At 55.7% G+C, this 13,197-nt stretch overlaps 2 protein-coding genes across 2 annotated transcripts; one reads left to right on the top strand and one right to left on the bottom strand.

Annotated features, from left to right (window-relative positions):
- Window positions 1-2,267: 2,267 nt before the first annotated feature.
- Window positions 2,268-5,647, top strand: TLX2 (T cell leukemia homeobox 2). Its single transcript, XM_072619892.1, has 3 exons — window positions 2,268-2,762; window positions 4,248-4,485; window positions 4,715-5,647. Exons 1-3 carry the CDS (start codon window positions 2,357-2,359, stop codon window positions 4,929-4,931), a joined length of 861 nt encoding a protein of 286 aa, XP_072475993.1. The 5' UTR covers window positions 2,268-2,356; the 3' UTR covers window positions 4,932-5,647.
- Window positions 5,648-7,621: 1,974 nt separating this feature from the next.
- On the bottom strand, window positions 7,622-12,878 carry DQX1 (DEAQ-box RNA dependent ATPase 1). Its single transcript, XM_072619877.1, has 12 exons — window positions 12,644-12,878; window positions 12,043-12,296; window positions 11,716-11,909; window positions 10,830-11,214; window positions 10,509-10,742; window positions 10,301-10,400; window positions 10,030-10,188; window positions 9,754-9,945; window positions 9,500-9,619; window positions 9,127-9,317; window positions 8,670-8,860; window positions 7,622-8,497 (listed from the first exon to the last, which is right to left on the bottom strand). Exons 1-12 carry the CDS (start codon window positions 12,876-12,878, stop codon window positions 8,332-8,334), a joined length of 2,421 nt encoding a protein of 806 aa, XP_072475978.1. The 3' UTR covers window positions 7,622-8,331.
- Window positions 12,879-13,197: the final 319 nt, after the last annotated feature.

The following is a 13,197-nucleotide window of genomic DNA, read 5'->3' on the forward strand; positions in this document are numbered from 1 at the left end:
TGATCCAATCAGAATCTACTCAAACCCAGTCACTTTCTAGGCAAAGTCACTTTTCTTGTCTGAGCCTTAGTTTCCTTGACTCAAGGTTGGCGAGAAAAAACAGCTTGGTAGCTGAAAGGGCTATAGAGAAATGTAAATTATTGTTATTCACTTTAGTCAGGCTGGCTCTGATTTTAGGAATAGGGTGGGGCCGGCACCCAGGAATTCAGAGAACTCTCCTCACTCCAGGCTTTTTTCTGTACCAGACGCAGTAAAGAGCTGATGGATCCGAGGAGAGAAGCCTCTGCCCTCTCTGCTCAGCCCCAGGCGCCCCGGCTGCTGGCCCATCTGCTGGGAAGGGAGGAGGAAGGGAGGGGAGGGCTGCTATGAACTAATCAGTCAATCAGTTCCCTGCCCCGAACTCCAGGCTTCCTGAGTGCCCACTCTGTGCCACCGGGATGGAACCAAATCTGTCTCAAAATGGGGGATCTGAATCCAGGGGATCCAGTGCCTATCCTAGCTGGCTGGGAGGATGGGGAACCGGGACAGGGACCAAGTCCAGCCCCTCTGGGGAAGGCAAGTAGCCTGAGGCCAGGAGTGCAAGGATGGGGGAGAAGGCCCTGGGGAGAGGACAAGGGTCCATGGGGAGATGGAATTGCACCCCCTCCCCGCTCCCTGTCTGACCGGCTCGAAGGCGCCAGGCCCCCCCGGGGCCCGGCCGGGCTGGGGAAGGTAATGTAATTCCGGCGCCGCTAACCCGATTACCACAGCCTGCGCGGGGCCGGGCGGCGGCGGGGGCGGGTCTGGGGGTGGGGGGTGGGGGGTGAGGGCGGAGGCAGAGCTGGGGGTCCCATCCTGGGGAAGGAGGGGTAGGCATACAGTGCCCACTCCTTTCCAGATCTCTCATCTGGCCGAAGTCAAGGTCCGAACCTCCTAAATCCCAATTTACCAGTTGAACTCCTGGTTCCCAATTACGAGGGCTGAGGATGAAATTTAGCCAAATATCAAAGGGACTCACTGTAGGCTGAGTCGCTGGTTGCGATTGCTCCATGTCACTGACAGATTCCAGTCCAGGCAGTTCTTGGTCCCTTTCCCAAATCCCGAGAAGGCAGGTGAAAGGGGCCCCAGGGATAATGCAGTTGGGATGGATAGGAAGTGAACCCCTGAAGGAAGGGATTCTTCTCGGGTCACAGTGGACTCTGCTGGCTGCCAAGAACAATTGGCAAGCGATAGAGGCAGCGGCGCTGCACTGTTACCTTTGGTTTGATCTCAAGAAATCGAAATCCCTAGAAATGGGGGGAAGTAGCACCTGAATGAACCCAAGCAGTACACTCTGGGGTCTCCTCGAACGAAGTCAGTCAGTGCAGCCCATACCCAGGGTCGCCTCTCCGGCCCCACCCCATTCGCTTCTACCGGGGTTCTCAGATCTGTTCGGCGGCCAGGACTGACAATGTGGCCCTAAATGCTCTGCTACATCCTTCTAAGCCTCACCCAGATGGACGCCCACCCCGCGGCACCCAGTGGCTCCTCAGGGTCTAGTCCACCAGCAGCTGTCCCTCTTTTCCGGGAGGCCTCCAGTCCCATCAGTGCCTGGCCAGGCTCAACGAGATCCTGGCTCGAAGCTAGCTGGGCCTGGAACCTAAACGAATCTGGGGTCGCTATGAGGTGCTGCCCGATTCAGGCCCTCTTTCGAATGTAGCTAGGGCCTCGGGCTAGGCGTGCCAGCCTGGCCGCACCTCCAAGCAGGACAACTTCTAGGTACCTGCTGCCGAGGCTAGGGTGTGTGGGAGAGGCCTTCCCTTTTTCCCACCCCCTGCCCCTTCCCCCCACTCCTGCCTGCGGGGCGCGGTTCCAAGCTAAGCTCAGAGAGCACCCCCACCCCAGCTGACCTCAAGGCTCGCTATCTGATCTGCTCCCTCACTCGCCATACGCCCCACACACCTCGGCGCAAACAGGCGGTTCTTTCCCTTTAACGAGTCGGGCCGGCCCCGCCCCGCCCCCGGGGGCCGAGCTGTCAGTCTTCTCCAGAGATGGCCAACCCGATCCACCCCGGACTTGGGTAGCCGCAGCCCCAGCGTCCGTCTATCTGTGTGTCCATCGGTCTCGAGCCTCGGAGTCCGGACCTCAGCCAAGTTCGGGGCCAGGACCCCGGGGTTGCAGGTCCGGGAGTTACTCCACTCCCAGTCCCGACCAGAGATGGCGGCCCCTCTGGGCCGCAGGGCAACAGGCACAGGTCCGGACCCGGGCAGCGCCTAGAGAAGATGCTCCTGGAGTCTGCGGGCCCCTGAGCTCCCGAGGCCGCCCCATAATTGCAACCCCTGCGGCCTCTCCTTCCTCACCTCCAGCATACGACCTAGTCCTGGCAGGTCCTTTCCCCATGGATCCGGTTGGACTAGCACCGCAGACCCTCCAGCACCACGAACCCATCAGCTTCGGTATCGACCAGATCCTGAGCGGCCCCGAGCCGCCTGGCAGTGGCTGCCTTGGCCCGGGTCCCGGCCGCGTGGGGCAGACTGAGGGTGCACTGTATACTGGTGGATACGCTGGGCCCTCGGGCTATGGCCCCTCTTGTTCATTGGCCTCTCTTCCGGGGAGTCACGGCGGGGGGTCAACCGGGGGCGTCATCCGCGTCCCCGCCCATCGGCCCCTCCCCGTGCCGCCCCACACTGGGGGCCCAGCTGCAGCCCCAGGCACCCCCGGGTTAGGCGCTGGAGGAGGCCTATCTGGCCTTACCTTCCCCTGGATGGACAGCAGCCGCCGTTTTGCCAAGGACCGGCTCACAGGTGAGGGGGTGGGGTGGGGCAGGCTTTCTTCCCCTTCAACCCCATCCTGCTTCACTCAAGATTCCTTTCTTTTTTGTGCATCATCCCCACCACTAGATACTTTGAAACTCTTAAATCCTCAATTTCCTAATGTTACCTTTCTCATTAATCCTAGGACGGCCTCAGGAACCGTCATAGCAAACTGTCTCTTCCCACTACCCCCGCCTCCCCGCCCCCCGAGTATTAAGCTCTGCAAAACCCTCATGGCGCAAAGTGTCCTTCCCAAACTAATATTTCCAAGCCTCCAATTTCCCAATTACACTTTTATGTGTAAACCCACTGCCTCCCTATCTTTTCCCAATTACAGGATTTCCTTGGGGAATCCTCCCCTGCGCACACACTTTTTTATCTCCAAATCCAGGATGATCCAATAAAACCCTCTTCCCAAGATAAGTATTTCTATAAAATTCTGTTCTCCTCCCTAATTCTAGAATACTAAAGAACTCAGGAAATTCGTGAGTAATTCTTTCACCCAATTTGACGATTTGGATTTTCATTACTGAATCCCCAATGCCCTCCCTCACCTAATCCTAAAATCCTAGACCACTTTCCCCACATACCCCACCCTTGATCCATTCTTTTCTCCCAAACCTGAATCTCCCATGCTTTCTGGACATCTCATGTTAGAACACATCTATAGATACCTTTTCTTCTCCCATAAATATTAGCTTTCCCTAGCCTTCCTGACTAGAACCTGTCTCTCTTTATTCCTTATCTTTACCCCCACCCCTCCCGGCTGGATATCTACATTCTACTAACCCCCTAATATCCACCCATCCACCCAACTCCCACTAAACTCGCATTCACTTTTCTCTCATCTCAGAACCTGAAGCTTAAGGACCTAGACCAAGACAATTAGAAAGAACCCAAAAATGTTTTAGAGACCCAAACTGCCATCAGGACTGTATACATCGAGATGGGGGAAAGTTTAGAAAGAAGGTTCAGTTAGAAGTTCTAAAATACCCGTAACTGCCGGGGGCTATGAGCATATGGGAATTTGGTGTAATCTGACCCTCACCATCCTCTTCTCCCTAGCGGGTCTGCCCTACGGGTCAGAACTTGGTCCTGGGGAAGAGCAGTTAATTTAAGCGTTTTTCGTTTGTCTCCTTCCCCTGTTTCTGGGATTAATTTTTTCCTTCAGTCAAGAAATGCTGCTTGGGAGGAAGGGGCCTCTTCAACATCCAGGAAGTGTTATGGGGATGGAGTGGGGAGTGGGGAACCCAGGGGTACCGGTTACGTGATTCTGAACCGGTACAGGAACCGGGCTGGGCTTGGTGGGGTGAGCAGACCTACGTGAGCGGTCTGGGTGCCCCGGAACCTGTGTAGGGGGAGATGGGAAGGAGGGCTCAGTGATCCAGATTTCTTGCACTTCCACCTGCTGTGCCTCGGCTGAGGGCAGCAACAGGCCGCTGGCTGGGCTGGGACATTGTCTTCTTCTTCCCCCAGCTGCGCTGTCCCCGTTCTCTGGGGCCCGCCGTGTGGGCCACCCTTACCAGAACCGGACGCCTCCTAAGCGAAAGAAGCCGCGCACATCCTTTTCTCGGGCGCAGGTGCTAGAGCTCGAGAGGCGTTTCCTGCGCCAGAAGTACCTGGCTTCGGCCGAGAGAGCGGCGCTAGCCAAGGCCCTGCGCATGACGGACGCCCAGGTCAAGACGTGGTTCCAGAACCGGCGGACCAAGTGGCGGTAAGGGTGGGATAACCTGGGCAGGGGAGCACTAGGCACACCACTGTGAAGGGGAGCGGACGAATTCAGGGGGAGGAAATTAGAAGCAGGCAGGTCAGTTTCCCAGAAACTGGGAGTCCGGTGAGCCTGCATTGTCCACTTGCACCGCACCGCTCTCTATTAGTGGGGGACAAGCATAGGAGGGGCCGTTCCTCCAACCCTCTCTGCTAACTCTGGTCTCCTGATGCAGGCGACAAACTGCCGAAGAGCGGGAGGCCGAGAGGCACCGCGCAGGGAGGCTGCTCCTGCACCTGCAGCAGGACGCTTTGCCTAGGCCGCTGCGGCCACCCTTGCCACCTGACCCTCTGTGTCTTCACAACTCCTCACTGTTCGCGCTGCAGAATCTGCAACCCTGGGCTGAGGACAATAAAGTCGCCTCCGTGTCTGGCCTCGCCTCCGTTGTCTGAGGGGGAGCCTGGTCCAGAGCCTGGGAGATACATTCCACACCCTCCAGGACTAGGTCAAACATTGCATCCCCAGAGCCCCCCACAGACTGGACACCAAGCCTTCTGTAGGGTTGAGCAGACACCATCTGGATACCTACCTGGACGGGATATCTTGTCTCCATATCAGACACTTCCCTCCGGCACAGACTGGGCTGATTTGTCACTCTCACCTGGACCTGATTGAACGCTTTGCCGACTGCAGAGTTGGCCTGTTACCTATACCCATTTTTACAGAGCAACAGTCCTTGGTCACCAACTGTCCGTGCATGGAGGGATCAACACATTGTGCCCCCAAGAGGACCTAGCTAGACAGACACTCTTGCTGGGAGAGGACCCCGTCCTCAACCCTCCTGTACCCACCGTGCTCCCCTCCCAGACCAGCCACAACACCCCTCCACCATTGGCCAGACACCCCTTCCCTGTTACCTCTCTGCTGGAGGCCAGGTCCCAGGTTCTGATTCGGCAGGACCCCCCCCTCCCCCTCCCCCGCCTCCCCCTGCCCCCACTGAGCTTACGATGTGAGGTGGGGGTGGGAAGCCCACTGACTACTTGAGGCCATGGATAATTAGGGCTGGACAGTGGAGAGCGGTGCTGGGGAAGTGACCAGGACAGGCCTTCCCCAGGTGCCCCCTTCTCCCCCTCCTCTCTCCCTAAGTGATTAACTCGGGGAATAAAAAGTCCGTGAGGCAGAAGCGAGCTCTGTGGACTCAGGCAGGTTCCTTTTTCAGCTCCGTAGAGGAGACCTTGGCTGCCTGGAAGGAGGGGGTTGCTTCCCTTCCCCACCCGCCTCCGCCCAGTGTCTTTCCCTAGTCCCTGCTCTCCCTTGTAGCGGATCGGCTCCCATTACGGATTCGAGGGCTCCTATTGCTAAATGAGTGCTGGAGACAGGATCCAGCATACCCTAAGTGGCAACCCCATCGCTCCCCACCTCGCAGCTCGGCTCGGCTCAGCACACGGTCTTTGCAGCCTTTTCTTGGCTTCACCTTTCTACCTGAAGCCTTAGGGACCTAGTTGAAAGAGCGGGGCCGAGCGGAACAGACCAATGAGATTGGGAGGTGGGACTGACTTTTAAGTATTGGCCAATGACAGCCAGCGAGGACCAGTGAGGGGCGAGGCTTAGGCTTGCGCGGGAGGTGGGGAGGAACGACGACTGCAGCCCAAGCCAGTAGTCCTGAGCTCTGGGGAATCCGCCAGCGTCTCCAGCTTCAGTGCCAAGCGCACCTCTTGGCAGCAGAGGCAGCGGGGTAACTCTGCAGGAAGGATTGTGGGGGTGGGGCGGGAGCCTCGAGTGACCGTGACCCTGACGGTTAGGAGAGGGGGCAAGGTGAGGAGGGCGCGTGACCCTGAGGACTTGGAGGAGTCTGCGTTAATGTGACGGTTAGCGTGTGAGCACGTGACCAAGAGGCGTGCGTTTGGGTGGGTGCCGTTGGGGAATGACCAATTGGGGTGGGGGTGGGGGTGATAGTAGGGGAGGGCTTGACCATTCAAACGGATGTGGTTGCGGAGTTCCCAGTAAGTTGTGTGGGGAAGGGCTCCATAGGAGGGTGGAGCCAGAGAATCCAGGGTAGACCAAAAGACACACGTCTGTAATTAAGCATAGGAAAACAACGGGGTGAAATACAGGGGTCTGTCTGTATGTCCCTGAAAAAGTTACTCAGCAAAGCTTGAAACCAGACAAGACAGCTTGGGCATGACAGAAAAGCCATTCATTGTGAACTCAAACGGAGTCGGAATATTGAACAAGTAGAATTTTTTAAACCAGCAGAACCTGCTAGATACATTAGAAGGGGAAGGGAAAAATAGTACTACTTAATGTTTATATAGCACCTATGTTCCAGGAGCTGGGCTAAGTGCTTTATAAATATCTCATTTGGTGGGAAGTAGGAAGATGTATTAGTTTAGACACAAAGTGGGGTTTGGCTTGTGGAGACTGGAGAGGTTAGCGGTGGGGGCTTTTCAGAGTTCAAATTCACAGGGCTTATCGACAGACTGGAAACAGGGCAAAGGAAAGAGCTAAAAGATTTATCAAGGATAAATCCATGGTTGTGGGGAATGAGATGAATCCTGTAACGAGTTCCCAGCACAAGGATTAGTTTAGGGATAGTTATAGCTCTAGGGCAATGAAAAGAATGCAAGAGAGAATGAGCCAAGTGGGATGGAAGGACTACAGGAGAACAGAAGAGGTGTCTTGGAGGATGCCCATCCTTAGCAGACCCAGTGGAGAAGGATCCAGTAAAGGAAACCAAGGTCTCCAAGAAGAGGACATCATGTCTCTGAAATCCTTCCAGCTCTCAGTCTATGAAGATGGTGGTGGTGATGTGTCTAAAGCAAAGGTTAGAATTTTTCCCTTGGCTGGTAAAGGAATTGGGGTGGCTCAGAGGGAAACTGGGGAGGGAGGGTTACAATTGTCTCCAAGTAGAACCTGGGGAAAAGAGAAGGGGGCTTGTGGTGGCTGGTTGCAAGCTGTCAGCAGCCTGCACCACCTCTACTTCAACACTTAATGCAATGTTTTTCCTGTGAAGGCCCAAGATAGCTGTGACCAAATCATCCATCAGCTTTGGTCACCCACTCAGGTGGTCCTTAGGGAGGTGGGCTGGAACAGGATGAGGTAGAATGGCCCTGAGCCTTGGAGATAAGGATAATAACAATAATGATAGTTAACCAGCATTTATATAGTGCTTACTATGTGCCAGGCACTGGGCTAAGCACATTACAATGACTGCATTGAATCCTCACAACAACCTTGTGAGGTAGGTGTTATTATTATCACCATTTTACAGATGAGGAAACTGAGGCAAACAGCAGTTAAGTGACCTGCCCAAGGACATACACCTAGTCTATGAAGCTGGATTTGAACTTAGGTCTGACTCCAGGCCTGTCACTCCATCCACTTCAATACCTAGCTGTCACCATCCCATCCCACTCCCAAACCCCAGAATCACGAACTCCTTATGTTCACAGTACCTAATGTGTCTAAGAAGTCCAGAAAAATCTAGGCATAGAAAAAGCTTTATGAAGGGTTGGGAACCGGAGGAGAGAAGAAAGAGGCATGTGGACTCTTCTCTAACAAAAAGGACAGGCCTAAGATGTGGGTTTTGTTGCCCACAGAAGTCTTGTCATTCTGGCTTTGGGCTAATGTGAGCTGTTGCCCCTTCTTGTTAAGTCCTTATGCTGTATCCCTCTGCACCCATACACTGTCCCCTCAAGTCATACAACTTGCTAGGCCCCACCTACTGGCTTTAGACTTTGCCCTAAAACCCAGGGCTGACGGATCTGGCCAGCCTCATGTCTAAGCACTGGGGCGGGAAAAGGCGGCATTCCTGTTTGTGGCTCATCTCCAGGTTGGTTCCTTAGGCAGAGGTCACTGCAGAGCACAGGCATCCTTGTGATCTAGGTTGAGGTCCTGGGTGGGAGGTTCATTCCCTGATGAGACTCCAGTCATTTCTTCCCTCAGCTGATTGAGAAGGTCTCGGCTCTCACTGGCAGGCAAGTTACTCAGGAAGTAGGGGGGAGCCAACTCTACCAGCCTGGGAGAGGGAAATATGCTTTGCTGCTACTTCTCATAAAAGGTCATCTATCCTATTCTTCATTCATCCCTGATTTAAGAAACTCTTTCTTCCCTGAAGGCACTTACTCCTTCCCAAAAGATGCCCTAGGGCTCACCTCCCAGGGGAAAGAAAGAGGGTATTAGGCACTCACATGTGGGGTTCAAGCTCAGACACAATGGAGAGGCAGTTGTCTTGGGAGATGGAAAAGTTATGGTACAGCACCCAGGGTGGAGGTTGGGCTGGTGGGCGTCGACTTCTGTAGCAGCAGGATGGGGACAACTGGGCCACATGCTTGTGGGTCAGGAGCAGATAATTGCCAGCCCCGTCTGTGTCTCGAGCTACCTAAATGAGGGAGGCCAAAGGGTACAAGTGAAAGGGAAATAGTTGAAAATTGGAGAAGCCAATAAGGAAGGGGTTGGGAGGCAAGAGGGCAAAATCCCAAGTGGATTGCCGCCTCCCTCCAGTCTGACCTTCCTCCCTTAGCCCTGGCCCTCAAATGACCTCATAGAATCTCCTCCTAGCCAGGAGGAATTCCTCTCCTGACCTGTTTTGAGGAAACCCCTCCCAAAACCATCATTCTCAGCTTCTTTGGTCCCCCCCAGTCACACCTTGAGGAAGTACCCCGACACCAGGGCTCTCTGAAGATTTTTTCGATTCTGTTCAGAGCCAAATGCTGGTGGAGACAGGGGAAGTTCAATTCGACGCATCAGTTCCAGGAGCTCTCCCCGAAATGCCCGGGCCTGGCACAGTGCTGTCCAGCTCAGACCCCGATCCCGACACCAGTTCTCATCTTCCCCACCTAGGAGAAATAGGAATCACAGCCCACAGCCCTCCCTAGGTCTCTGTCCCCCTACTAGGCATTTTTGCCAGTCCCCAGCTCCACAACCCTACATGTGCTATTTTCCATTTCCAGGAAACCTTAGGAAAACCATGTCTGGACTGCTGAGGGGAGGGAGGTAACAGAGGGAGAAAGGCACTCACTCTGTATAAAGGTCTCATAGACTTGAATTAGGGTGCTGTGGTCACCATCTGGATGCTCCAATGCTCGTCGTCGGGCAGCCTCCTCTGCACACTTTGGGGGGCCCTCAAACCCAGGGGTAGCTGGAGTGTGGGGGAGGAGGGAGCAGAACAACGTTAGTGGGTGGAGCACCTAGAATTGCTGTCTCTCTTGAGGCTAAGCTCCAAAGACAGTGTCTGAGCTGGCTACATTGACTGGAAATGGGGTGTGTTCTTACTGGTGAGCATGGCTGCTAGGGTCAGCATCTCATCCACGCAGTCAAATTCACAAGCAGCCAGCAAGGCTTTGGCTAGCTCAGGAGGCAGGGGGAGCTCGGACAGAATGACCCCAAGGTCTGACAAGTCACCATCATCATCCAAGGCGGCCAGATAGTCCAGGTCTTCCAGAGCCTGCATCAGCGCCTCTGGGGCTAGAAAGGACAGAGAATGAGTCAGAGCTGGAGGAGTTTCTGAGGGGTCCAGCATCTCACTTGTCCATGGGGAGGTCGTCTCACCGGGCCGATCCAGAAAGTGACACTCTCCTGGCTCTGCAATGTGTCTCCTCTTCAGCAGCAGCACTAGTCGGCTGAGATTCTCCTCACATACCCGAGGTGGAGGAACTGAGGGAGCTCTTAGCTCCAAAAAAGACTTAGGATACAGGCGGAGGCAGGATCCTGAAGGGAGAAAATGAAGGAAGGATTCCGAGAAAGGAGGTTCTCCTCTTTGCCTTCATTTAGGGGTGGTGTGCTTGTATTGGATTTCAGTTGGAACAAATGGGCTTCTTACCTAGTGGGGAGCCTTTGGTCCTCAGCCTCCTGGCTTCTGCTTGACTTTTGCTGATTGGCCTTATCACTTGGGACTCAGCTCGGATCTGAGGATTGTAAACCTATCCCCCACAGGTCTAGTCACAGATCAGTCTCCTATTTCTAGCCCAGCCAGCCCTTTGCACTCCCAGCCTCATCCTCTGCTCAAAGGCAGAGACCCTGTCCCTCACATTTCGAAGCTCCAGCCCTGAGTCAATGACGTGGTGGATTGAGGGGAGTGAGAAAGATGAGTCAGCCAGCCAATGAGTAACCACAACCTTTCGAGGGCTTCCCTCCACATCCTCATACACAGCCTGAACTGCCCGGCCAAGCCCAGCATGGAGTGGCAGCACCTGAAATGGGCTCAGCTCAGGACCCAAGCGCTCTGCTGCATTTCCAAGACACTCACAACACCGCAAAATGTCCTGTGGAAAGGTGGGGAGGTGCTGGCGTTAAGAAAAGGAACTGACTCTTGAAGACTTCCTTTCAGCATCTCTCATGATCCCACTCACCTCCTCACTGGGCAGGTAGACCAGCACATCCCCTGGAGCCCCACCCTGGTGTAACTCCAACACAGCTTGGCAGGCGGCACCCACCAAATCTATGGGAGCCGGATCCCTGTACACAGGAATAGGGCTCTCCTCAGGCCCCTGGGCCACCCGCACCACAGGAGGGTTACCCCAAAAGGCAGAGAGCTTGGCTTCAAAGGCTGGATCAGTGACCACAACTAATCGTGGGCCCTCGAGGCTGTTCCCCAACCCTGCATCCCGCAATAATCCCTGCAGCACATCGGAGGCCACTGTCCGTTCCTGGGCCTCATCCAGTACCAGAACACCCCAAGCTCCTGCCCCTCGAGCTGAGGCTGCTTCCTGTAATAGCAGCTTGTCCCAACAGAACCTGTCAACAAAAGGAAAGGAGAGAAGGAGTGTTTAGGAGTCAGGCTGAAACACAGCTTGCCCTAGAGGTATGGCAGTCACTACTACCCAGGACTTTGTGTTGTATGAGTCAGGACTCGCTCATGGATTTAGAACTAGAAGGGAGAAGTCACAATCCAGTTCTCCCATAGGTGAGAAATTGAGGCAGAGATGGGTTATGTGACTAGTCCAAGGAAGTGGTGTTTGACTTCATATCTGCCTGACTCCAAGCTTAGTGCTAGGCTGCCTCAGCAATATGGCGGCAAGATTGTAATCTTGGTACATGATGCCCTTTTTGGTCAGAGAAGGGGAAGGACTTGGGTCCCTGGGTGGAGTGACAAAAGTTTTAAGAACACAGCACAGGGAGTACAGAAAAGTAAGTAGGGACAGACTGGTGTCTATAGCCATTCAGGTGCAGCTGATTGTTTCTAAGAGGAGTGCTGGGTGAAGGGAGGATCCTGGGACTGAGGAGGAAGCACCCCACCTGAGCAGGGTGTCTGGTCCAGTACAGTCCTCCAAGGGGATGCTGTAGCCAACTTCACTGCCCAAGCTTAAATCCATTTCATCAGCTACTCGAAGAGCTAGGCTCAGGGCAGCTAAAGGCTGTGGCTGTGAGACGGTCACCCGGCCATACTGGAATCCCCTGGCCAGGGCAAACTCAGCACACCACTGAGGAACCTAGTCGGTGAGTCAAGAGACACACAAGCCTTGGGTCAGGGTTTAAATCATCAGGAGGGATCAGTCCGACTCAGGTCCGCAGGGTGGGCGTGGTTAATGTTCTCAGCCCCGCCCCCCAGCACTCCGCCCCCACCTGGGTGCTCTTGCCCGAGCCAGGTTCTCCGGACACCAGCACCACCCCGCTGGGGCTGCTCTCCAGCTGCTCAAGGAAGCTGAAGCGGGCCGCCCAGATGGGGAGGGCCCGGCGCTGGGCCAGAAGGGTGTAGTAGCGAGAAGAGAAGGGGAGTCCGTCGTAGGGATTCACGGCCAAGTCCGCCCCATCGGGACTCGGGCCCGACTCCTCGGTTGACCCGGTGGCTTCCGAGGACATGGCAGCCAAGGAAGGACCTGTAGGAGGCGAGCGGGGCAGGACCTGCGGGGATCAGAGGGGGCGGGCGCCACGGGCACTCCCTCCCCTCGAGCGAGCCCGCCCCCTCCTCCGGACTGACCAAACCCCGCCGTGGAACACCTGGGGCAGGGACCGGGAGACCCAGCCAGGAAAGGATTCAAACCCTGCAGTCAGGTGACGGGCTCCAGCAAGGGCAGGGCCTGGGAAGCTCGGGTACCCGCGACCCCCGGCCTGGGGGCGGGGCTACCGCCGGCCTCGCCCTCGTCAGACAGCTGAGCACGCCGAGGCGGGGGGACCGGCGCAAGGGTGCGCGGGGGTGGGGGCCGCCAGACTCGTGGAGTCAAACCTTCGCGAGGAGCTGGAGACCCGGACCGGAGCTGGAGACGGCGACACTGGGACGTGGATTCTGCCCCACCCGGCGGACGCCACTCTACCCAACCCGACCCGCCCTCCACGTTCAGTACAAAGGTAAATTCCGGCTCCACCCTGGAGCCCGGTGTGGGGGGCGTGGCCGCTTCCCCGCCCCCGCCAAGTACCGGGAACCCATGGAAACTAAGGCTCCGCCGCTCGACACTGAGCATGTGCGAGGCCTGCGTGGCCAGGACGGGCGCTTTGCATGCCGGGCCCTGGCGTGAAATGCATCCTGGGCCTTGTAGTTGAGCTACCGGAGATCTGTACTCCCGCTTGGGTGAAAGGTGAAAAACCAAGTTCGGCCCCTTTGGTCAAGCCTTTAATCCGCAGTTTGACTTAAATAGACATCCCCTTGAAAAAGGGGATGGATTCCAAGGTCCCTCTTCTTTCCCCACCAATTTCCCACCAAGGCCAATGCCCTAGAACCAAGAAGTGGGCCATGACTCAACCCTAAGGATTCCAGGAGCCCAGACAGGAAACGAGGCTGTC

The sequence above is a fragment of the Notamacropus eugenii genome, chromosome 6 (genome assembly GCF_028372415.1).
Source record: "Notamacropus eugenii isolate mMacEug1 chromosome 6, mMacEug1.pri_v2, whole genome shotgun sequence".
In the NCBI taxonomy this organism is placed as follows: Eukaryota; Metazoa; Chordata; class Mammalia; order Diprotodontia; family Macropodidae; genus Notamacropus; species Notamacropus eugenii.

Bases quoted from the DNA above. Each gene is read 5' to 3' on its own strand.
- DQX1 (XM_072619877.1), bottom strand. From the start codon at position 12,878: ATGCTCAGTGTCGAGCGGCGGAGCCTTAGTTTCCATGGGTTCCCGGTA. The intron at 12,297-12,643 runs GTTTGACTCCAC...CGCCTCCTACAG, and splicing joins GTCTCCAGCTCCTCGCGAAG to GTCCTTCCTTGGCTGCCATG. The intron at 10,743-10,829 runs GTGAGTGGGATC...ACCTTTCCACAG, and splicing joins TCTACCTGCCCAGTGAGGAG to GACATTTTGCGGTGTTGTGA.
- TLX2 (XM_072619892.1), top strand. From the start codon at position 2,357: ATGGATCCGGTTGGACTAGCACCGCAGACCCTCCAGCACCACGAACCC. The intron at 2,763-4,247 runs GTGAGGGGGTGG...TTCTTCCCCCAG, and splicing joins TGCCAAGGACCGGCTCACAG to CTGCGCTGTCCCCGTTCTCT. The intron at 4,486-4,714 runs GTAAGGGTGGGA...CTCCTGATGCAG, and splicing joins AACCGGCGGACCAAGTGGCG to GCGACAAACTGCCGAAGAGC.